This window comes from Gadus chalcogrammus, chromosome 7 (genome assembly GCF_026213295.1).
Source record: "Gadus chalcogrammus isolate NIFS_2021 chromosome 7, NIFS_Gcha_1.0, whole genome shotgun sequence".
NCBI classification, from domain to species: Eukaryota; Metazoa; Chordata; class Actinopteri; order Gadiformes; family Gadidae; genus Gadus; species Gadus chalcogrammus.
Window position 1 is genome coordinate 27,570,392 of NC_079418.1, and position 26,367 is coordinate 27,596,758.

The 26,367-nt window shown below is 50.8% G+C and overlaps 1 protein-coding gene across 1 annotated transcript; it reads left to right on the forward strand.

The window, feature by feature from the left end:
• Nucleotides 1-26,095, forward strand: epha2b (eph receptor A2 b). The gene is made up of 17 exons (XM_056593521.1): nt 1-173; nt 718-797; nt 2,239-2,881; nt 13,748-13,903; nt 14,499-14,858; nt 15,351-15,481; nt 15,927-16,095; nt 16,535-16,631; nt 18,070-18,125; nt 18,297-18,422; nt 19,435-19,620; nt 20,019-20,080; nt 20,593-20,802; nt 21,874-22,023; nt 22,299-22,492; nt 22,963-23,118; nt 25,611-26,095. The coding sequence occupies exons 1-17, from the start codon at nt 92-94 to the stop codon at nt 25,717-25,719; spliced, it is 2,967 nt and encodes a 988-aa protein (XP_056449496.1). The 5' UTR covers nt 1-91; the 3' UTR covers nt 25,720-26,095.
• Nucleotides 26,096-26,367: the final 272 nt, after the last annotated feature.

The window sequence follows — 26,367 nt, forward strand, 5'->3', positions numbered from 1 at the left end:
CTAACGAGGCTTTCACTAGTTCTCCACTGGCTCACTCCACCACTAAAGTTTCAGAGGACGGGGTCCCAGCCAGGCCAGCCGAGTTGCCCAAATGGATTACTGCGGCGTCCGACGCATATTGTTTTCCTATGTACTCATCAACGGAATATTAATAACATTGCAATCCAAAGAAGGTGCGTGTTTTTACTCTCTTTTGATTCATTCGTATCCATTCAGAAATCAGTGTCAGTTCCAGCGTTCGCTCAGGTTTAATGAAGCAAGCGTGCCATGATGTGCGGGGCAAAGCCTACCAAACGGGCTACGACTTTGCATACATCATTGCATGGGTCTTAAGTTTTTGCAAAAAATTAAATAAACTGTTGTGTTAAGTTACAGTTTTTATTTAGTTATGCTCATCATTATATATAGTATTCTGTGTTTCAATCCGCTAACTGGAATGGTGCAACACCTTTATAACACGTGCAGTCAGTAACGATGCAGTTCAGTTGTTAAAGTTGAATTGGTGTCACATGTTTAGGTGGTTCCTGGCATGTCTTCGAAACTAAGAGCGATCGTTTTTGTGTTTTTAACATTATGATGTCGACCAATTCCTCCATTTGAGCCTCTGTTGTATTTTAACTTTCTCATGGTTAGTTTGGTCAGTTGGTCATTGTATTCACGACCCAGGTTTCCCTGCTCTGCTCTGCCTTGCTAATCTTGACCTCTTCGGCCCCACAGAAGTACTGCTGGATATGAAGGCATCGGGGAGTGAGCTGGGCTGGTTGACATGGCCATCTGAACAGGGCGACAAGCGAGGCGTAAGTAGAGATGTCTCAATGCAGTCTGCAACGAGGCCTATCTAACATGTCTTTTCAGCTGCTTGTTACTGCATGTGCATCGTATTCTCTGTGGTTTCCTCAAACTAAGTGTGTCTGTTTATTCACCTGGCCTAAAGCCTGTCACCCTTTAACTAAAAATACCATCATGAGTTTAGTTGGTGGTGGAAGAGGTCTGAGCCAAAGCATTGACGTGGAGTGGGGATCTCTGCAATGAGAATGCTTGTGATTGTTTGTGGTTTAAGGCTTAGTCTCTTGAATTGACTGGAATTGTAGGTTAGAGGGCAATTAAAATAGGCCTTTTCTGCATGCATGGGGTTATGCGCGTGTATGGTGGTGGTCAGAGATGCAGCCAATCAGTACGCATAATGTAGTCATTACATACTCGTTACATTTCAGACATAATTGTAGAAATAGTAACCTGTTACACAAACATAAGCTTGTAGGATAGATGTAGGGGTTTATGTATTTATCACGTTCCATTCGTATGCAGAATGCAAATCGGCTCATACTGTGCAGATGCATCATAGGCATGTTTAGACATGTAGTGCCAAAACAGAAAGCATTGGCTCTCATAGGCAAACATCCCCATCCAACTTTTTTTCACCTGAAATAAAATAAGAAAGTTGATCATATTTATACAAACAGACAACTTTTGTCTATACTTTTTTTTATACGTGTCTTAACGCAGTAAGCAGGCGTAGCATGTTGATGTACATTGTGAGGAATTATGATAAAGATCATTTGAGCTTGACTTTTAACAGCATCTCAAAATGCTGGCTGTGGTGTTGCAGACATTAGCAGAGGCAGCTAACAAAGCACATTCCTGTCATTAATAGCAAAGTGGTAACACGCAGGGAGTAAACCATCCCCAGGTTGCTTTGAACCCTGCAATAGTTTACAAAAGTATGCGTTACGCTTTTGCTTCTGGTGATATCGTTTAGATTAGACCCCTATATGTCGCCAATGTCTCAAAAATAATTAAATGCCAAGCCTTTTTTGTATCTGTTCAATGTCCGAACAAAAGATGATGCTCGCAATGTATAAATAATTCATAAAGGTAGAAACCAAAGGTTTATTGTTGCTGAAAAAGTTTCCCTGAAACGTTCATCATCAGTCCAATAAACCCTGTGGGACCTCTCTCTCTCTCTCTCTCTCTCTCTCTCTCTCTCTCTCTCTCTCTCTCTCTCTCTCTCTCTCTCTCTCTCTCTCTCGATGCATTGTTTTTCTTTCCGGGCTTTAAACTGAAGAGGGGGGTGCTGTGGGGGGGCCACATGTGGATTATAACAGGGGCCCCTATGGCACACGAGTCCTATAGTGCTCTGGGTTAACACTACTACACATGAGGTCATCGCGTGGGTGAGTTCCTGTCTAACTTTAACGGGGGCGGGGGGTTCGCTCTGCGTGTGTGCTGTGTTTTCAGTGGGAGGTGGCCCAGAAGACCCTGAACGGCTCCCAGTTCTACTCGTACTCCGTGTGCAACGTGGGCGAGCGCGAGCAGGACAACTGGCTGCGCACCACCTTCATCCAGCGGCGGCCCTCGGCCTCGCGCGTGATGGTGGAGCTGCAGTTCGTGGTGCGCGACTGCAACTCCTTCGACGGCGCCTCGCTCACCTGCAAGGAGACCTTCAACATGTACACGTCGGAGGCGGACGCCGACGTGGGCACCACCTTCCGCAAGGGCCAGTTCAAGAAGGTGACCACCATCGCGCCCGACGAGATCACCCGCAAGAACCTGCAGCCCGTCAACACGGAGACCCGCGCGGTGGACGGCCTGTCGCTCAAGGGCTTCTACCTGGCCTTCCAGGACATCGGCGCCTGCGTGGCCATCCTGTCCGTGCGCGTGTACTACAAGACCTGCCCGGCCACCGTCAAGAGCCTGGCCAGCTTCCCCGAGACGGTGGCGGGCAGCCAGGCGCTGAGCAAAGTGGACGGGGTGTGCATGGAGAACGCCGTCAGCGAGAAGGTGCCCCGGATCTATTGCACCATGGACGGGGAGTGGGTGGTGCCGGTGAGCCAGTGCCAGTGCAAGCCGGGCTACGAGGAGATTAAGGAAGTGTGCCAAGGTAAGGCTCTTTGTTCCTTTGGGCCTGTTCTGACCTGTGGGTGCTGTGCTATTAATATAGTCGTTGATTCATTTGAAGTTTGAATCGGAGCCCGTTCATGGAGTTTGATTTTGTGGATTGGCGGTATGTTCCATGAGGCGTTTGGTATTTGATTACAGTGTCAGTAGTGTGTTGATCGTCGTGCTGATAAGGGATACAATGCTATCACAGGTGGGGTATTTATCGTTGCTCATTGGAATTCTCCCTGTGGCTAATGTGACTCCTCCGAGGGGGGGAAGGAATGCCGGGCCTCCCCTGTACATGTCACAACGCCATCCCTGACCTTGAACCAGCGTGGGGAAATCAGGAAATAAAAAAAAAAACACACATTTTTGGGGGAGATTTACGATTAGTACATTACCCCATGGTTAGGGTTCAATTCATGCTGAGGACAATGCAGTGTTAACGAGTCCCCTCGCTCCAGCAGAGCTTGGTGTTGTCGCCCCGTTTCATGCGCGCTCACCAGACTGCGGTGGAGCAAGCGTTTGACGTCTGAAGCTCCCGAGGGACTGTTGAAACCCACCGAGAGAGGCCCTCTCTAGTGTTGTGGTGGAGCGCGGTCGGGAACAGAGGCCCTGATCAAACATCTGGTGGGTGCTGCTACCGTACCGGGAAGGATAAACGACTTCAAGGCAGAGCGGGGGAGGTTAAGGCGGCGGTGGTGGGGGCAGGAAGTAGCCGCACGTTCTGAACTCTCCACAGGATTCAGAGGGAAGAAAAATACGGAGCGGCCTCCACCCTATTCATCACAGAGCGACCCGGTGACAGCATGTGGGTCTGTCTCTACCGGTCAATGTTGAGCCATCTCTCTCTCTCTCTCACGCTCTCTCGTTCCGTGCTTGGTCCCACTTCACTGACTCACTGAAGGGCTTAATGAGTCAGTATTTCTGCGACGGTGGGGTGGGTCGTGGTCGTGCTCCAGAGGTTTACGTATGAAGGAACGTGCTGGCCTGCTCGGGCTTGTTTCGGTGCTCGTTGTTTCATGACGGAACACATGGATACTCTCCGCCAGCGGAGCGCCGACGTCGCTCTTCGTCTGCGTGAACACACACACACACACACCCACACACACACACACACAGCACACACACACACACACACACACACACACACACACACACACACACACACACCACACACACACACACACACACACACCTATATACACTGGTACCACTTGGCAACATGAGCCCAATATTCGTGGCTGATTCAAATTCACCGGCTAACCAAGCATGCAAATCCATCTGTAACGGATTCTTCTTCAGCAATCTTCGTCCACTTGATCCGCAGTCGTAGCGGACAGAGATGAGCAATGATGCTATCATTTCAGCCTTGGGAGGCTCCAGGGTTAGCAGAGGGTAGGAGGAGATGGAGGAGATGGAGGAGGAGGAGGTCCCGGCGGAATGTGGCAAACGGCACACAAAGACGACAGTGGAGTTTTTTTTTTTTAGGAGATGGGTGTGATATTATTTTCTTTCTGCAAGAAAAAAAAAAATGGTGAGGAATGGAATGTCAAGGTGAGGGGAACAATAAAGCTTGTGTTTCAACGGAGCAACTTGCTCTGCGGTCGCCTCCTCCCCTTTTTTCCTTTTTGGCTTAAATCAGTGCATTCCTGTTGTGTTGACTGAGAAGGAGTCAGAGGAGGAGGCTCTGAGATTGCTACAGACCTGTGGAATTCCCGCAGGGTGAGAAACACCCCAGGTCAAGCGCCCCCCCCCCCCCCCCCCCACTCCAGACCAAGGCGTGGTGGGCAGTGGGTGCCCCGGGAGAACAGCCAGAGGTAGAACCGGATAGATGGACCTCCGCTTCCCAGATTAATGGAGTGGTGTGAAGCCAGCAGATGCACACACACAAATGCATGCACACACACACACACACACACACGCGCGCACAGTCACACACACAGGCACGCAGAAACACCCACACACCCATAATCACTTGCACGGTCAAACACACACATGCACGCAGGCACACACACCAATGCGTGCGTGCAGGGACACATGCACATGTTCAGTCACACACACACACACTCACACTCACACCCACACAATCATTCATTCATTCATTCATTTTTAAAAGATGAGGCTGAAAGTTTCGATGATCGTTTTGGGTAAAATAAAACCTAGATAATAGAAAGTGATGAACAGGTTTTTCTTTGGCAGTGGCTCTGCGTTCCTGACTAATCATTAGTCATTGACAATTGCAAGAACATTAATAACCATGGCAAGTACTAACTCCTATGCTTGGTTATTTATATATATGTGTGCCTAGAATTGGCAGTGACTCGTGTTGGTGGATTAGGTGTAGTGGGATGTAATGGCTGGTTGGTGGAGAGGGGGGGACTTTCCATGGAGTTCCAGTAAATCCTTTATGGGTTCAGTCTTTTTTAAAGTTCCTCTTCCCTTTCCATCCTCTTCTGCTTCCCCCCCCCCTCCCTCCCACCCGCCTGTCCTTCTCCGTCCCACCCAAGAGTGATGAAGGAGCAACAGTTTGTGACTAAGCTGTAATTGTTTGACTGCCTGCGGTGAGCGCAGTGCTTGTGTAGGTAGCAGTTGACTCGGGTGTGTTGGAGCGAAGTTACTTCGCTCTGAACGGAAGTAACTTCTGGTTTTCTTCAGGGATTTATTTTTGTCATGTCCTCATCCCTCACATTCTTTCTCTCTTTCTGTCTCCCTCCACTCCTTCTCCCTCAGAGCTACAAGGAGCAGTCCATGCTCACAGTGTGGCCCGCGTCTCTTTTTAATGCGTATATTTGCTTTACATTCGCGTGTGTTCAACGCGTGAACCAGTGATTCCGGTTCAGCGACTACTATTTTCTACTCCGAACAAACCAAGTTGTTTTGCTGGATTTGACTCATTCAATTGCAGTGCTTCTGTTTTCGTTGGCCATTGGTGGCCACTCTTCTAATGTGACAGAAATCTCACATTGCAAAGTTTCCCATGCCTAATGCTAGGACTGTTTAGGCTGTCCAGTGTCCACTGTTCTCTTCTCATCCAAGTAGATAAACAGTCAATTTCCCCCACGAGGGACGCGGAGATAAATACAGGCTTCTTTCGCCTGTTTATTTGTAGGAACTCTTTTTCTTGATGGGGGCAGGGGCGAACATAAGAGGTCATCCCAGGGATAAAGCAAGCGGCCCCCATTCTCCCCTAGGAGAGATAAACATGAGTAGGCCCGAGGCTCCCTCAAACTGGTCTTTGTCGCTAGTGTTTATTTGAAGTGTTTGATTATAAAATGTGCAGTCAAGCACGTGGGAATACTTTCAACAAGGCAAGGATCCTCTGCATAGCTAGGCAATAAGAGAACACGTATCGCAGTTAGTAATTATATAAACCTGCAACAGAAGAAGATAAATCAACTCTCTGTCAAGTATGTAATGAATTGCTAGTAGTAATGCCATTATTTACAAGATCACGGACAATGCAGGCATTATACTATGCAGGCAGGCACAGTTTTAAAGGCCTCCGGCTCTTTGGCTAATCAATGTTCAACTGAATGGAAGGCTTGTTTCGAAACAGATACAAAAATTGAGATCCTCTAGGAATTTATGTACTGGAGAGGAGAAGTCAGGTTTCCTTCTCTCTACTCATCTTTGTTTCCACCTCTTGGGGAACGCGGAGACTTTCAGAGGATGAAACGCCCCGGCAAGATCACTTAAGGCTTTGCGGGTTGCTGCGTGGATGACAGATCTGGTGCCAAGTTAATGTCGGCCTCTCGGGTCAGACCCAGGCAGTCTGTGAGGTAATAGGAAGACAGTGATTGAGCTGTGGGTAGGAGGGGCGATGTACTTAGAAGATGTGTGTTTTCATGTGGTGTCACGCTGCATCTCTGGTCGGAGACGTTGCGGAACTCCCCAAATTTCCCGTCTGGGATTAATAAAGTGTTTTGGTATCTTATCTTAACTACCCCACTGTCAGTTAGGATCAGGTACGTCACTGGCGACTGCACTCTCGTAAAGTGATTAATTAAAAACGCTCAGATGTTTGATGAGGTACTGCTGCGCAATACAGTTTCAAACAAATTTAAGGTGTGTACACAGTACATTGCTTGACTATCAGGTTATATATATGTCTTAACTGCATTATGCAATGGAGAGGTCTTCCTGGTTCCTGTCCTGTCCTGAACACAACGGGGATGACAAGCAAAAGCATTTTGTATTTATAGGCACATGTGGTCATAAAGCACCACGTGGTTTGGGTGGCAACCAACTCTACCCCTCAGTATTTCACTAAGAAATAGGGAAATAGTGTTCCAGGTGGAAACACACTTTCATTTCAATAGCATATTTTTGATCAATTCAATTCAATTTCAATAATATTCCACATTCTCTCAGACATGAATCTAATCATCTGCCCCATGGGCCAATCAGCTGTTTGTGTTTTTAATTTTTTCTTACTTTTATTTGGACACACACACACACACACACACACACACACACACACACACACACACACACACACACACACACACAGGCCACGGGGGGCCTTCCTCCTGATGGCATTCCGGCGCCTGGAGCCTGTGTGTGTGTGTGTGTGTGTTTAATAGGTGTGGGCGGGGGTTGGTGTGAAGCTATGCAGACCGCATTGTATTGTGCTGCCGGAGTGTGAGGTCAGCATTTCCTTTCCCCGTGTCAGTCGCTTGCTGACCCCCCACCCCCAACCCCACCCCCAAACCCTCCCCCCCCCCCCCACCCACCCCACCCCACCCCCCCCACCCCACCCAACAGGACGAGCCGCGGCGGAAACCGGAGACCAGCTAATCCTTCTGTGACTCCACGACCCGTTGGCTCAGGGCTTTCCATTGTACACACACACACACACACACACACACACACACACACACACACACACACACCACACACACACACACACACACACACACACACACACACACACACACACACACACACACACACACACTGATCAGCCTTCTCCATCAGCTTGATTTCATTGCTCATGTGGAAGGGTTCCTCTTTGGTTGAAGTTTTGTACTTTTTAAAGTTTCGAGGAAGGACAAGAGGAACCAAAATAGGTAAACGTGGAACAATTATGTTGATATGGAGAAGTAAAGAACAAAACGCCATCCGGCTAAAGTTCCCAACAATAAACGAGCCAAAGCCTTCCTCATAGCTGTACCTCTAGCCTTTTGGCATCTGTTAAAACCCTTCCAAGGCGTTCCCCTCTCCTTCTCGGGGCCAGAAGTGTGACAGAGGAGAACGGCGGTGGGGGGGGGGGGGGGGGGGTATGTGTCGGTTAACGACCTGAGATGAAAGCCAGGCCGCAATTGTAAAACTGATGTAATGCCCCCTTTACAACGGCTCCATCGGCCCGCTAATCCCTTTGAATAATGTGACCAGACCGCATCCCCCAACGCCCGACTCAACTCCTACACCTTTAGCCCCCCCACCCCCCGCCCCCCACCCCTTACACCACCCCTCTGACACCCCTCCGCTCCCCCGGTGACCCCTGGCTTGTCTTACCTCCTGTTCCATTAACCCCCCCGACACCGTGCCATCATGCTAATTACACGTCCTCTCCACGCAAACACGGCATGACACATTGCATTCGGGGGGGGGGGAGGCTTTTAGAGCACCTCAGACAGGGGTTGGGGAGGCAGGGGTGGGGGCTGTGGGTGGGGTGGTGTTTGGGTTCGGGGGGTGGGGGGGGGGAGGGGTACGTCCGGAGCAGTCCAGCGGTGGGCCAGATGTGGAGCTAGTCTGGGGGTGGGGGGGGGGGGAAGGGGGGCAGTCTCTCCGGTCAAAGAGTCCCCCTCTTCGGGCTTCCAATCCATTATTCGGCCCCGTGTTTACGTTCGCCTGCGGCCGTCCTTCATGTGGTTCCGAGGTCTCTGCGTGTTTGTTTAGGGTCGCCCCCCATCGCGTCCCAGTGGGTCGCTCAGTACCGTCCACCTCCGCCGCTCGCCGGAGGCTGTCCTGACCTCCCCTAGCCCCCCTGAGGAGGGCGGAGGCGGAGGACTGGGCTCCATTGTGCTACCCCCCCCTCCAACACCCCCCGTCTTATTCACCTGGAGGGCTGTGGAGTGGCCATGCTACCCATTAAGGCGTCCGTCCCGACGGTCCATCCATCATTCTGCCTATCACATCCATCTTAACTGCTGCTGACAGACGGAGAGGGCCCCTGTGTTTTAGCGGCGCTCCGGAGCCACTCAGGGCCCCCCCCACCCCCCAAACCCCGTCATGGAGCCGGGGCCCTGGATGGAGTCGCTCACGATAAACAAACGGGGCCCGTGCCGGGGGCCTCTCACATGACATGAGACCCGCAAGCAGGGCACTGAAGTACGACCGACTTTTTTGGGGGGAAATGGAGATTTAAACGATGTTTTGATTTGGAGAATGGCTTTTTGGTCGTAACGAGGAGAAATGTCTGGGCTCAACCAGATGTACGGGGGGGGTGCTCCTGTTCTGGTTTGCCCTGGAGCAACAGGGCTGCCGCTGCTGGAGGGTGGGCTCTGATTGGCTGCCGTAGGAAGGAAGCGTCGCGTCGGCCTCTCACTTCCTGCTTCCTGTTGTGTCCAGCAGCAATCTAAAGACGCACAGGCGCACACGAATTAACACACACACACACACACACACACACACACACACACACACACACACACACACACACACACACACACACACACACACACACACACGGCTCACAAACACACAGCTCACTGACACCAGACGCCAGCGAGGAACTATTTCCTCAGTCACCGGACTTTGCTCTATTGTCGAGGAATTCCATTGTCAGACGCTCCGGATCTCGGCCCAGGCTGTTGACTTATCATGTCTCAACTGGAGCGCAATTTACCGTCACTTTGACTCATCATGTTGTTGACCTTTCCCTCCGGGGAGAACCCTTATGAGCTGAAGCTCGGGCTGGGAGCTACAGTAGAGCAGCCTGGCCTATTGCTGCTGCTGCTGCTGCCGCCGCTGCTGTTGCTGCTGTTGCCGGCAGTGCAGGGAGGAATGCGCGGTGATTATAGGGTCCCTCGCTGCGCGCAGCCACCGGCTCCTCGCTCCTCGCCACAATGCATTGCAGCGGGGACATGTGGGCCAGGCCTGTCGCGCCAACAACGGACCGAATCCTCTATTCACGTTCCATGCGGCATCTTCCTCTCTGCTCCCATTTTTCCCAATTGTGTGTGTCTGTTTGTCTGTGTGTCTGTGTGTGTGTGTGTGTGTGCGTGTGTCTGTATGCGCGCGTGCGTGCGTGCGCGCGTGCGTGCGTGCGCGCGCGCGTGCGTAAGCACTGAGCAGTGCACACCCCTCGACGCAACAATGTGGCTGTGTTTAGTATTTTTCTATTTATTTTGGACGTGGCCGCTGAATAGCGCGGCGTTGCCCCTCTGCCTGCTGGTCAGGGATGAATAGCGATGTTAATAGGTTAGCGAGCAGGGCCTTTCAGCCCCCGAGCGGGGATCGTGGAGGGGGGAGGAATTTGGGGATTAGGCAGAGGTCTGAGGGTGGGAGTGAGGGTATCTGCGGGGGGGGGGGGGGGGGGGGGGGGGGGGAGGTGAGGGATGTGAATTGGGAGTCTGAGGCGCCAGCTGTTGCTTCCTTTATACTCCTGAGCCCACTGTGGTTTACAGTATGGCGGGCTCCTTCTCTCTCCCTGGGCTCCTCTCAGTCTTGGCCCTTCTGTTGCCTCTAGAAGTGACTTCTGTGGCCCCTGTCACGGCTCCCCCTGTTAATGAGTGCCAGAGAGGGGCCCCAGATGTTTGTGTTTGGGTTCCACGTCGTTCATTTGCTGCCTCTTACCTTTGGGGTTTAGATTTGGTGTAATTCCACAGAGCCTCCTGCAATCAGAGCTGAACACACACAGGTCCCGATACTTCTTCTCACGACGTGTAGGAGACATTGTGTGTGTGTGGGTATGTGGTCTGCGTATGCGTGTCACATTTGTACAGTAATGCGTGATACTGTACAAATGAAAGATAATATCTGGTCTATTGTCATGCGTAATATGTAGGTATTTGATGCTCCCTTTTATCATGCAAATCTGCATATTTTCCATGCAAATGAATCAGCGTGGGAGAAAGAGGTGTGAGGAACAGCGATCCAGAGGCTGAGGGGAGTGTCTGGAAGCACATGCCAGGCCCACACGGCGACAGGGCTGTGAATGGCACCTCTTAGCTCGTGCACATGCTTCCCTTCGCTCTTTGTTTGTTTCTTTGTCGGTCTCATTCTTTCATTCTCGCCGATGGAGCCTCGTCATGGACGCAAAACCGCACGCAAACGAAGGGAGACTTCAAGGGGGCGGAGTAAATCCATTCGCCACGCTGCGAATGGACGCGGCCACGCGCTGTCACATTATGCGCGGGCGTCACTCGCGGCTTCCAAGTGAACTCTGACCCGAGTTGACCGCAGCGCAGAGGAAGGACAGGCAGTGAAAAAAAAAAAAACCAGCTCAGGGAAGACGATCTGTCACCTCTGTCCTTGACTCTTCTTTGAACCTGGCCACTTGGTTGGCCATACTGGAACGGCTTGTTTGTCTTGGAAGGTTTCTCTCTCTCTCTCTCAATCTGTCGCAATCAAGATTATTCATGCTGTCAGTATGTTAGGATTTATGTCTTCCCTCGGGTAGAGCTTCCTAGTTTCTCTTTCTTTTTTCCGACTGTCTAAAATGCAGTTTTAGTGAGTCAAACCATATTTATAGTGTGTGTGCGTGTGAGTGTGAGTGTGCGTGTGCGTGTGCGTGCGTGCGTGCAAGCGTGCGCGCTCACATGTACTTGCGTTTGTGTCTTCATCTTTCACATTTCCACAATCCCTGCACGACCCCCCCCCAACTACCACCCGCAAGCATGCACAGACATGCAGTCCTGCATGCCCCACTGGACAATTTGCGGTATTCACGCACACACACACATGTGCAATGGGAGGGGTGTGAATGATCACCCTCCATATGCGCGCGTGATTGGTGTGGCCGCGGTGGCAGCCAGTGAGGTTAGAGTGGAGGAAGGGCAGAGGAATCTGCTTCTTCTCATATCCACAACTCTCTTCATAGGCCTCGCAGGACGTTTCACACCGTATTAAGTTCATATTTCACAGCCGCAACGCACAGCTGGAACCTGTCGCACTATACTTCATTCTGAGGGGGACGTGTGAAATTAGCCAGCGCTAGTGTTTCAGAAGTCTGCTGTGGTGGGGGGTGGGGTAGGGGGTAGGGGGTGGGGGTGGGGGTATGGGTTCGGGGGCTCTCCGACCGAGGAAAACACAAATACACTTAAGCGGCGACGGCGAGCACAAAGGACGCTCCCTTTGTCGTCGGTGAAGCGCTGTTATGATTGGGCTCAGCCTCCGTTTCCCCGTTGAACCCGAGCCCTGGCCGTGAGCGCTGAGGAATGCGGGGAGACGGGTTGTGTTTGTCAGGGGGTCTGTTGGAACAACGCGCACAGAGGAGGTGCGGAGCGTCGGCTGTCAGCCGTCCCGTGTGAGGCGACGGAGACGCGAGACCTCCGGGTTGCAGACGTGTCCACGCGCGAGAGGGTCTGCCCCCAGCACCGTCCGGCACCGCGTCTTGTTTGTCTTCTTGTCTTTAATTTGCGAGGGGTGTGCTGAAATATTTCGTCGATGTTTCTTTTGTTCTCTTCTTTTAGTTACTCTTTATTTCCATTTCGGTCTTTTTGAGAATAATAGAGTCCTAACTTTAATCTCAAGCTGCGTCTTGCATTTGGAAGATGTAGTTACGGTATATATTTATCAAGGCACATATCGGTCACAATCAGACCTATAACTCACGCGATGTAGCCTGTTAGGCCGACCTAGTTTAGTGGATACTCTGACAGAGAGGGCCGTTGCGTTTTCACAGAAGGAAAAGCCTATACTGTTTTGTTTGGTTCCCTTAGGAGATACGGTTTGATAAAATAATAACGGCAACATGACTTTAACTTTTTTAATGACATAATTGTGGGAGCGTGTGTGGATGGATGATGGCTGCTTTGGTTACCCTCACCTGGCCGAGTCTGATTGGAGGCTGGGGCTCGGTGAGGCGGCAGACCATTTTGCACATTGAGCAATCAGTGTGCACAGGTTCAACCAGCCGTCTCCACACGCACTCTTCAGAGTTCTCCCAGATGGCTACAACTCCCGGCCATGTATCATTATGAAACCTTTGCAATAAACCGGATTTCTAACACCACCTCCCTTCGTCCTTTGTCTCTGTTGGAGTCCAAAAGAGGTCACTTAAGTGTCGTGCGGCAGTCACCTGGGTGGCGTGTAGTAGCAGACATGCTACAATAATTATATGAATGATTCAATGATAACAAACCTGATTGTGCTCTTGAGTTGAGAGCTCTTCCTGTACTCTGCGTGCATGCTGATGCATCTCAGATTATTGTGATCATCATTTATTGTATTTAGTATAAGGCCTTTTATATTGTATAATACAAACAAATTATTGGTTTGAGAGACATTTTTTATACTTAATATATCTTGTATGATATATACAGGCAGAATAAGCAGTTGAAGTATATTTCACAGCGGTGCTATCTGACTGCAGAACGGCAGTCTTTGCCGTAGCGTTTGAGGGCATATCATCTCGCATCTCATTTATCTCCCACGGACGGGTGCTTGCTTCTCTCGTCCCGGGCGGTGTGGTGAAAGAGCCAGGCACTAAATCACCATGGAATTCGCCAGAGTTCAAAACGGGGCTGAGCCACGTGTTCGTCATTTGCCAGCACCTATCTATCCCAAATCTTGTACCAACCCGACCTCTGACCCCTCGGGATGGAGACCACACAGCCTGCCTCTGAACATCGGGGGGTTTGGAAAGTACCGGAGCGATGTACTGAAAGACAATCCTCTGTATCTTCTGTGTTTGCAGAATGCCAGCCTGGCTACTTCAAAGCGGCGGCACCCAGTGAGAAGTGTGAGCTGTGTCCCGCCAACACCCAGGGGACGGGCTACGGGGACGCCGCCTGCCCCTGCACGCCTGGCTTCTACCGGGCGGAGGACGATCCTCCGACCGGGCCCTGCTCAGGTGAGATAGCAGCCCTGCCAGAGGCCTGTCCTCTGGTATCGTCTGTTGGATCTGCTGCCTCGAGAACCACCAACAACCAGAGAGAGATATCGCCTTCGAGTGCTGACTTTATCTTTAAATACATCTATAATCTACACAGAAAACAGATGGCTATAGATATTCATTTCAAGATAAGATGAGATAATAACTTGGAAGTAACTTCTAGGAAGTAGTAGAATTCATAAATAATAATAGAAGGACAATATAAATAAGCGGAAAATATATAGAGAACGGCAGAATAGAAGTGTTGATGCAACGTTTAGATTTTGCCAGAGGCCCTCCCTGTTGGTGGTTAAGGTCTTGCACTGACATCGTATTAACGCAAAGTTATACTTTGGTTATTTCATTATACACCTCAAATTATATAAGAGGTGCATACTTTTTTTTCTATTAGAAGATCACAAGCAAAAATAAAATTATTTGTACAAATTCGTAAAAACAGTTTTTCTCATAAGAAAACTTAAGCACCAAAACAACAAACAGCAATCCTCCCCTGGGTCTCATCTCTCCATGACCCCCTAAAGCCCCCTGTAAACCCCTCTCTCTCCGCCCCCAGGTCTGCCCGGGGCCCCCCAGGACCTGCAGGCCACCACCACCCAGCTGTCGTCCGGCCGGGTGCTGCTGACATGGAGCCCTCCGGGGGACACGGGGGGCCGGGCTGACCTCACCTACAGCGTGGAGTGCCGGCGCTGCGACGGCGCTGCGTGCCAGGCCTGCGGCGAGAAGGTGCGCTACGAGCCGGCCAGCGCGGGGCTGACGGAGACGCGCGTGTCCGTCAGCCAGCTAGACGCCCACCTCAACTACACCTTCACCGTCAACGCCCACAACGGGGTGTCAGCCGCCGCCAGCAAGGCCTCCCCGCGGGCCCACGGACCGCCCTCCACCGCCGCCCTCACCACCAGCCTGCAGTACACAGGTGAGGGAGTCTGGGGAGGAGGAACCACTGTGGGGTTCCAAACTGGGGGTCCGGGGACCGCTTTGGGTCACCTGATTTGCATATGGGGGACGCTCGCTTGAGGAGTGCCGATCTCGATCAAAATAAGCGAAGTCAAAGGTTTGAGAGATCCTGTGTGTAAACCGACGGGCAAGAGTGTGATATACATGTGTACGGTCGCCCAGACTTTAGGCAATGATGTAAGACGTTGCGGTCGCAAAAAACGCTCAGACCTAAAAGTGGAATCAAAAAAGGTGTGGAACTCATTGGTGACTCATTGACTCATTTTAAATCCCTAAATAAGGAGACAGTTTGTCATAGAACCTTTGACAAACATTACAACATTGTCTGCATTTAATGCTCTCGACACGTCCCTGTATTAATTCTGCAGGCGAAGCGTGAGAGCAGTCTGTCGACCTGTGTTGCACCGTGCGTGATGGTTGTTGCTTCATGCTTGTGTCTCGGCGCTCCTAGATCCTCCCACGGTGACGTCCATGCGTCTAGACGAGAGGAGACCCACCAGCCTCTCCCTGTCCTGGGTGGTGACCCCTCGGCACCGGGCCCCGCCCAGGTCCTTCCGCTACGAACTCACCTACCGCAAGAAGGTACAGCAGCCCCGCACCCCGCCCTGGTCCTCACTGCACGGCACCACGCCGTCATGTCGTTAGCATCCATTAGTTTGCATAAGAACGTCTTAATGACGTTCAATGTTTAATTCAATTTGTAGTAATGTATTGAGAAACGTGGGTATGTGCACTGTTAAGGTTAGTTAAATAAAAGTTAGAAAATATATATATATATTCCGTATTACAGATCAAATGTTTTGGACTAGACAGAGACGAGTTTGGGTCACTTCTTATGTGGATTTTGGAAAATGTAATTTACCTTGAAACAGTACGGTGTAACGTTTGTTGTGTACAATTGCCGGGTTGACAATATAAAGTACGAACGTAAACTTTTCAAATAACCTTTGAGAATATTGCAAAGTGGAGCCGACATTTGCAATAAATCTCCCACGGCGACCGTCCTGACTCTGGTCTGATCCGACAGGACGAAAACCTCAACATGACCACCTACACGGTGCTGGTCCTGGACAGGACCTCGGTGCGGGTCAGCGACCTGGCCCCCGCCACCACCTACCTGTTCAGGGTCCAGCCCATCACGGAGGGGGGAGCCGGGGGCGCCAGCATCGAGGACGAGTTCAAGACCATGGCGGACGGTAACACAAACTTCTCAGCTTGCTTTGAACTAAGCTTGGCTTCTATTCCTTGTCTAGCGCGGCACGATAATGACAAAAATAGTGATTGTTTATTTTGACCGATATTGTGATCATGAATATTCATTGGGATTGATAGATTATCGATTTAATGAATCATCCGGTGGGGCCTACTTTATGAAAAAATTAATCGATTATACTAAAGCAATTGCTGAGTTATAACTGTTTTAATTGGATTTCATTGTAACAGGCGTACACATTGTGATGTATTTATGCTTATATGATAAATAAATAAAATAAGCAAGGTAATAATGAATTGAATCTTTCACGATAGGCCAATTGAAGAGTCCCAACATCTTGATTTCCATTTATAATATGCAATCTATTCTCGTCTGTTAAAGAAAGACGTTCAAAACGAGTTATGTTGGATGTCTCTCAACAGCCGAAGCACCGAACTACACCACGGCCATCTTCTGGAGTGTGGTCGTTGCAGCCGCCGTGTTTTTCATCGTAGCTGTGGTTCTGTTTGTGCGCCAGCGGTAAGCACACTGGCCACCGCCTGGTACTACCCACTCTCTCTCTCTCGCTCTCGCTCTCTCCCTCGCTCTCTCTCTCTCTCTCTCTCGCTTTCTCTCTCTCTCTCTCTCTCTCTCTCTCTCGCTTTCTCTCTCGCTCTCGCTCGCTCTCTTTCTCTCTCTCTCTCTCTCTCTCTCTCTCTCTCTCTCTCTCTCTCTCTCTCTCTCTCCCGCTCTCTTTCTCTCGCTCTCTCTCTCACTCTCTCCCGCTCTCTTTCTCTCTCTCGCTCTCTTTCTCTCGCTCTCTCTCTCACTCTCGCTCGCTCTCTTTCTCTCTCTCTCCCGCTCTCTTTCTCTCTCTCGCTCTCTCTCTCTGTCTCTGTCCCTCTTTCTATTTCTTTCTTTCTCTTGCTCTCTCTGTCGCTGTTCCTTCAAAACATATCTTTTCACACTAGCCTTCCCCACCTAACTCCCACCTTATTCTTCATGTTTAACCTCTGTTTTTCTTTTATTCCTAGTCTGTTTTACATAGTTTTGATAGGGCAATATGTAAAGCGTCTTAGAGTACCATATTAAGCGCTATATAAATTTCCTTTATTATTATTATTATGTCCTTCCTTTTGCTCTCTCTGTCTCTGTCTTTGTTTCTTTCTCTTTCTCTTAATCTCTCTATCTCTCTCCCTTACTCTTTCTCTTGCTCTCGCACTCTTTCTCTCTCTCTCTCTTTCTCCCTCTTTCTCTTTCTCTCTCCATGTCTCTCCCTGACTCTTTCTCTTGCTCTCGCACTCTTTCTCTCTCTCTCTCTCTCTTTCTCTTCATACTCTTTCTCTTGCTCCCTCGCCCTCTTCTCTCTCCCTCTCTCTCTGTGTCTCAACCTCTTCCGTTTCGACATCTATCTTTTTTTAAACTTCTGAAACAAACATACTCTCTTTCCACTTACTCTCCACACACACAAGGGAAATCTAACATTGTGGGGGATTTATTTTCAACGTTCTGCACATATCTTCCCCCCCCTCCTTTTGTCTTACTTGGTAACTGTGTCCGGGGCGCAATTGAAGGGCCCTCCAACCGGCCTTGTCATCGCCCGCCACTTATTCCCTAGTTAGCGGCGGGGCCGTTGAGCAGGAAGGGGCCCGGGGCGGGCGTCATTGTGGGTGATAAGACGCGCCCGGGGACTTTGTAAAGGTGACCCTGTGCTGCATTGTGTGCGGAGCGGCTCCGCGACCGCCAGCCCTTCTGTGCTTTAATCGGCTCAGCAAACACAAGTCGGACGGCAGACTTTATCCCAAGGGGGCCGCCGGCTCTCTCTCTCTCAAAGCAGCCAGCCCCGGTCTTTATGAGGCTGCCAGGGACGTGTTTCGGTTGCTATGCGGCCGTGTGGGTTTCTTTTAATGAAACAAAAGCGGCGTGTACACAATGTATTTGAATACTAACAGGCTTTGGTTCTGTGTTCTTTATTCAGCAGGAGGAACTCTCACTCCCGGCAAGGACCTGAGGACGCCTATTTCTCAACCTCAGGTAAACAGAAGAGAGCGCGTCATCTTTGTATATTCTTCTTATTAAGTAATACTATTATTATTCTGCCTCTCTGTTGTTTGCCCCCCACCGCTTTATTTATTTTTAGGCTTAGTCTTCTATACACAAATCCTGACTCTCTCTCTTCCCCCCCCACCCCTGCCCCCACTCCAGAGCAACTGAAGCCCCTGAAGACCTACGTGGACCCCCACACGTACGAGGACCCCAACACGGCCGTCCTCAAGTTCGCCAGCGAGATCCACCCCAACCACATCACCAAGCAGAAAGTCATCGGAGCAGGTGAGCCCGTCCGCCTCCCCCCCCCCACCGAAACACCGTCCTACTCCCCCGGCCGTGTGTGAACCCTCTCCCTTCCCGACCCGCTCCCGAGTCGTCCCGTTTTCCGGCGAGGAGCGGCTTCCCAGAAGCGCAACAAGCCGCGACTGCCGCTTGTTGCCCTCGCGGGGCTTAGCCTCTCCGCGGCGGAGCTGTCGACCGACGGGTTTAGACACAGTCGCCTCGCCGAGCAGCGCCTGCCGGTGGAGGGAGGCTGCGCTGTTGGTTTTGGCCCCCGATCTAGAGATCACACCCTCGGTCGGACATCGACGCCGAAGGGTTGAGCGTTACGTAAGATCTGATATCGTGTATCCAATGTAATGATAGGACAGAGACACTCACACACCCTGGGTTCCCATCCACAGGGAAGTCTTCCACTGTGACGTGACATCTGATCTCCCCAACACCAAACCCGCTCATGGCTCACGAACACACACCATTGTTGATGCACACACACAAACGCACAAAGGCACATGGTCACACAATCACCGACTCACATGGATGCACACACACGGAACCCCACACCGTCGCGGACGCACATGGCTGCACACACACACTCGCACACACACACACACACACACACACACACACACACACACACACACACACACACACACACACACACACACACACACACACACACACACACACACACACACACACACACACACACACACACACACACGGATGCTCACACAGAGAACCCCACACCGTCGCGGACGCACATGGCTGCACACACACAAACACACACAATCCCAAACGCACACACCTCTGTGCAAAACAGCCCGTGGCAAAACAGACCGGAGGAGACTTCCTTGTTTACTTGTTCTCGGTTTCAAAGGACACCCTGACACGGAGCGCAAGAGCGGAGAAGATAAAACACGCAGAGGGGAAGGGAGCTCTGTTATCATAGGCTTCAGTTACTCAATCAGCCTCTTCCTCTCTCCCCCCCCCCCCCCCCCCCCCCCCCGCCCAGGCGAGTTCGGCGAGGTGTTCCGCGGGATCCTGAGGGCCCCTGGGAGGACGGAGGGGCCGGTGGCCATCAAGACCCTCAAGCCGGGCTACTCGGAGAAGCAGAGGCAGGACTTCCTGTCGGAGGCCTCCATCATGGGCCAGTTCTCCCACCAGAACATCATCCGCCTGGAGGGGGTGGTGACCAAGTGTAAGTAGCCCCCGCTGGCCCGTGGCTGGTGCACCTGCGCCCAGCGTTAGTTGATTCTCTGCATGGTCCCCTTCTTGGGGGAACATGGGGGAGTGGGGTGAGGTTGGGGGGGTGTCCTCTGTTATGTTTCCAGATTCTTGATATTTAATTCGTTAACATAATTATACATTTTAACTATTGTTAGGATTTCATTATTCTTTCATTCTTTGGGTCGTCAGCCCTATTTTACTGCCCTCACTTTTTCTATTTGTATGAGTGAGATACCTATTAATATATATATATATGTTTGCCTCCTTTCTACCTATTCTGCTCCGCGGTAACAATGACACCCAACCGGTCCTGTTTGGGTCGTTTGGGTTCAGCATGTGATTCTGTGTTTTGTGTCTGTTTGGTTGCAGTCAAACACGCCATGATCGTGACGGAGTACATGGAGAACGGGGCGCTGGACAAATACCTCAGGGTGAGTGGTCCCGTCGGCTGGGAACCAGGAACCGTCCTTGTACAACTTCCTGTGATTGTCATTGTGGACGCAGTGTTTACAGCGCCTACCGCACGGGGGGGCCCCCACCAGGATACAACCTGCGACGCACGAATGCACACACACTTACACATCTCATGAATGATGGTTTCTAGGTTTCGATAGACACGCACGCACGCACGCACGCACGCACGCACGCACGCACGCACGCACGCACGCACGCACGCACGCACGCACGCACACGCGCACACACACACACACACACACACACACACACACACACACACACACACACACACACACACACACACACACACACACACAGCTATCTCCTGACGGTTGTACTGGTCCACACACACACACACACACACACACACACACACACACACACACACACACACACACACACACACACACACACACACACACACACACACACACACACACACACACACTGCTATCTCCTGACGGTTCCTGTCCCCCCCCCTCTGTAGGACCATGATGGGGAGATCCCCTCCATCCAGTTGGTGGGGATGCTTCGGGGCATCTCCGGGGGCATGAAGTACCTCTCTGACATGAGCTACGTGCACCGGGACCTGGCCGCTCGCAACATCCTGGTGAACACCAACCTGGAGTGCAAGGTGTCCGACTTCGGCCTGTCCCGGGTGCTGGAGGACGACCCCGAGGGCACCTACACGACCAGCGTACGTAGCTTTGACGTACCTCTGAAGTCTGTTGTCATCCAATGGAAATTAAGTGTTTGAGATTGGAGGTGAACTTCCAATGGACTGTTTGAATATTTAGTGTATTTTGTTAAATGTCCATATGACCCTTGATCAATTCAGACACAGATATGAAGGATTTTATTGATCCCACGTGAAAATTGGTTGTTATGGTTGCTCAGTTCAAGCCAGAAACACCCAGCAAATGGAAACAAAACTAGAAATATGACCACAATATACAATAGGGATATAAATACTCTAAAGACAGATCTGATATGCATTTAACCAACAACAGAATGTAATAGAATATCGGTTTATTTGTAACTGAACTTAGGTAAAGTATGTGACTCCAAAGTGAAGTAAAGTCTATTAAAGGTGTATTGAATGCATATCGCTCACATCCTCTGGATAGGATAACTAAGTCAAAGGGCTGAGACCAAAGTTACTCGAGTTAGAATGACATGACAGTTCAGAGCGACTCCCTTCCGGGAGTGAGAGGTGTGAAAGAGTCAGACGGCCACAGGAATGAAGGATTTCCTGTGGCTTTCTATGGAAGCCTCTGCTGCCGAGAGTCGGCTGGTGAACGTACTCCTCTGTTCTGACAGTAACAATTAATCCATCAATTAAAATAGTCACGCTGCTTTGACTTGTAAATCAGATTTAATTTCAATTTCAATTAATTATCTATTGGCGCTGCCATAACTTAAGCTGTGGGTAAAAAAACAGTAAAAAAAATTCAATAAGGGTACATTAATGAACCATTTATTAACATTAGCAAATGCAGTTGTAACAATTACAGTATAGAATAAGCATTGGGGTTAAGGTTAACCTTTACCTCAACCCTATTCAATGTTTAAAGTTAGTTAACATGAACAACATAACTTTGGTTAACATGAATACCATAAACTAAGTTAACACTAACACTATTCGTAAACATGACCACCACCTAACCCATGTTAATAAACGCGTCATTAGTGCAGCCTTACTGTTAAGTGTTACCAAGCGCTGCATCCTAACATGAGTGTGAATGTGATTTTTTTTTTTTTTTAACAGGGCGGCAAAATCCCCATTCGCTGGACGGCCCCCGAGGCCATCGCGTACCGCAAGTTCACGTCGGCCAGCGACGTGTGGAGCTTCGGCATCGTGATGTGGGAGGTGATGGCCTTCGGCGAGAGGCCATACTGGGACATGAGCAATCACGAGGTACGATCCCGTTACCATAGCGACCCCGAGGTACCCTCACCGGAGGGGCCTCGTTCGCCCAGCGCCCGTCATCCGACCCGTGTGCTGTGATTGGTCCACTCGCTAAAACCCCGAAGGAGAACCAATACGGGTTCACGACTGCGTCGACGCGTCTGCGGGGTCACCGCGGCGCATCGACGTGGGACCATAACTGAGCCTTTAGATTTAGAATAACGATACAAGTGTCACACATGTGTGAAGACGTTGGTGGACTAACCAGAGGGCGTGCTTGGCAGGTGATGAAGGCCATCAACGAGGCGTTCCGGCTGCCGGCGCCCATGGACTGCCCGTCAGCCGTCTACCAGCTGATGCTGCAGTGCTGGCTGCAGGAGCGCGCCAAGAGGCCTCGCTTCCCCGACATCGTCAGCCTGCTGGACAAGCTGCTGCGCAGCCCCGACTCCCTGAAGACCATCGCCGACTTTGACCCCCGGTATGAGAGAGAGAGGAGCGGCGCACGCACGCGCGCACGCACGCACGTGTGTGCACGCACACGCACACACACGCACACACACACGCGGTGGAACGGGAATGAAACGTGTTGAGTTTTGCCGCTAATGAAATTGTATTACTTGAGGCTCATTTGATGACTTCAAATCGTTGTGTTGTCATTGTGTGCAGGTATGCGTCGGTTTTGTGTGTGTGTGTGTGTGTGTGTGTGTGTGTGTGTGTGTGTGTATGCGTGTCAACATGTAAGAACGTGAAAGTGTAAGAGATGACGAAATGTAATTGCAACTCCCCTCCTGGAACCGCACCGACTGGTTCCTCAACACCGTTCCACTGACACGATAATTACAGCCCTCTGTCGTCGACCTTGCCTTGCCTCGCCTTGCACGCCGGGGGCCAGGCACTGTGCGCCGCGGTAGGGGTCACGGGGTTCACGCTCGTGTCCCTTCTGTCCAGGGTGTCCATACGCCTGCCCAGCACCAGTGGCTCGGACGGCTCCCCGTTCCGCTCGGTGTCGGAGTGGCTGGAGTCCATCAAGATGAGCCAGTACAGCGAGAACTTCGCCTGCGCCGGGATGGTCACCATGGAGCAGGTGTTGCACATGAGGAACGAGTAAGTAGAGGCCGCTGTTTTTTTTTTTTTTTAAAAGGGGACCTGACTGAGTAGGGTCACATGACCGGGGGGGGGGGGGGGGGGGGGGGGGTCACAGGGGTCGGTTTAGCTCATTGACTTGTAACCGGACGGTTGCTAGTTTAATCCCAAGCTCCTCCTTGCTGTAGTGGCTGAGGTGTCCCTGAGCAAGACGTGCATGGTTGACTCCGTGTGTTGTGTGTGTGAAATGTTGCAAGTCTTGTAAGTCACTTCAGATCAAAGCATCTGCTAAATGCTCCAACTGTAAACGTTAAAAATGTAAATGACCAAACAAAAGCGCTTACCCCTTAGTTATTTGAAGGTATACTTAACATTTAGATAATCTGTGTTATAATGAAGCTTTAAATTATAAATATGTATATTATGTAATAGTAGTCCTGCAGTGGTAAGCAGCCTCTGCTTTGCTGAGGCCACATCACCACCACCGTCCTACACTATTTTCCAATAACAGGACACCACAGTGTGGTTTATCCGCATATACCGCACTTGCCAACAATGATTCGATAAGAGTTACTTATCAGCTATAATATATATTTTTTCCCCATCAACTTGAAAAAAATTGCAAGGCACTGAGCCTATTGTCTTTGCGTTGTCAAGAAAACGTCTGTCATCTAATGTTGGATTTGTCGCACCCTCATTCGGGAACCTTAAAAGGCAGCAGCTTCCTGTTATGGCAAAATAATGCTGACCCGTGGAACGTTATTGACCAATCCGAATCAGTATTCCACAACGCTGTGCTATATTAAAAGCTATTTTTTGCATTGTTTTAATAAAACGTTTTAATGTGCCAAAAGCACATAGGGTGTTTGGTCTCGGCTGCAAAATAAAAACCCCAAAGAAAAACCAAAACGACTGAGGAAAAGAGTGGCAGCCTGGTGGCAGCGGCTTGTGGTTTCCTCCTGCTCCCTCGTCCCTCCGTCTGTCCACCAGTCTCCCTCTCTCCCAGCCCTCCACCCACAGTGCTGCGAGTCCCGGGCAGCAGCAGCCGCTTTCCACCCAAACCACCGACAGGGTGTGCAGGGCCCGGTTTAGGGCAAGGGCCTTTTGTGGGGCTCTCTGACATTAAAGACGGGAAGAACGGAAAAGAACAGAGAGAAAATAGAACGGGGACCAGAAGGCACTGGGAAACAACACGGGTAGTAGATCGACCAGATGGGAGAATGTACCAAAAAATCGACAAAAAACAATCCCCCCGGAAAGCAGTCCCGTTTTTGAGAGTTCGGAAAGAGTGTTCCCCCCCCCTCCCTGCCCCCAGGTTATCAAATCAGCGGGGAGAAGCGTAGCAGAACCACGGCGGTGACACCGCGGTCGACACGAGTCCCAATAGTCCCCTAAAGTTAGAGCGGGGGCCAATCGCGAAGGCACCAGGACTCATCCCTCACCACATGAGAGAGAGAGAGAGTCCTGACGCGGGCCGATCCGCTGCGACCGAGGCAGTGATGCCAGATGACACCCGGGTCACAAAGCAGACGCGGCGGGGGCCTTTGAAGTGGGGGGGGCGGGTGCGGTGCTGGTGGGACCGAGGGCCCCCCGGAGTCTCCCATCTGGAATCATCTGGGAGCTCCTCGCTAACCAGAACCAGCCAGCTATTTACAACCCTCCCTCCGGTCGCCAGACGAGTGATTCATGGTCGACTGGGATAATCCTTGTTAGGTAATTAAGGGCGGTGATTAGGGCTTTGAGTATGGGCCTGCCATCGGCGTCTCACCCTCCACAACCACCCCCGTACCCCCTGTTCCTTGCGCCACTCATTAGAATAGTTGGGTCCCTGGTGGTAAGGGTGGGGGTCCAAGGGTTCACTTGTTGTAAAGATTTGGGTTTGTTGCATTGAAATAGTAGTTATGATGTCAAATCTGGATGTATACCACTGTTCATTCACTGTCATTCTTTATCACACCAGTCGGTCAGTAGGTCACATGGGTGTTGGCCGAAGGGTAACCTTGGAGACCGCAGTCTTATTGCGCTATAGCAGGATATACGAGCGGAGGTGGCACTAACCTGGAGAACAAACCATGAAAGGGGCGGAGTTACGCCTTGTTTACTTTTTCGAGATGTTCTCCCCAAGAGGGACCGATTCGCCCGACTGGATGGAGCTTTCAGAAGGGGATTTCCTACACTGACCAGTCTAGATGATGTTAATTTGTAACAGACCCTTTTCTAAGAATGTCCGAGCCGGGACAGGATGTTTAAGCTTGTTTTCCCATTGGGAGAATTGTGCTAGTGCTGGCCAAGTTCCTGTACTTCTGCCTCCAGCAACATGATTGGTAGAAACAATTACGACGTCAAAAGCCTCGTTTGCCCAGATTTGGTGGCCTGCTATCAGACTTAACAGTTTTACTCGTTGTGAGACTAGCCAGTGGGTGATAATACGGTTGGGCCTGTTGAATCAAATGTGTTTGGAAAGAGGAGTGGACTCACTCTTGTCTCTCTCTACTTGTCTCTCTCTCTCCCAGGGATATCAAGAACATCGGAGTGAGACTCCCGGGCCACTTGAAGAGGATCGCCTACAGCATCCTGGGCTTGAAAGACCAAACCAGCACTCTGAGCGTCTTCGCCATGTGACACTCGCCATCAATGGAGCAAGAGGGGGGAGGGGGGAGGGGGCGGGACACACTGAGCGAGTACGCCCCCGCGTCGCTAGGGAAACCCACGGGGCCGTCAGCCAATCAGGAGACGAGCTGCAGGGACAGCTCTTGATTTCGCTGATTCAGACGCGAAGGCAGCAGCAAGCCCTACAGGAAATAATGCAGCGACAAATATAGCATGTATATACACATAATTACACAAAGATCACAAGAGCGCGGCTTCGGCATTTTTCCCCTACAGAAGAGTGCCTGTGGTTTACGTATGGTGAGATACTAATAATAAACCAGGCCGGCTCGGTGTGGACGAATGGAAGGATTCTAGGGTTACCCCCCCCCCCCCCTCCTACCCCCCCACCGCCTCCGCACTCCCCCCATGGTGATGATGTCATCCTGGCATCTCTCTTAATTGGCACTTTGGTCTGTTTCCTCCGGTAAAATGGGCGGAGCCACGGTAAGCTTGGGCTGGCCAGAAACGAAACCTGGAGCGATTGCCGTGCTCGGTGTTATCGGCAATGCCTTAGTGCTACCGAATATTAAGCTATGATCCTATTGTTGATTTAGTATGAGAAGACACACACACAGACACACAGACACACAGACACACAGACACACACACACACACACA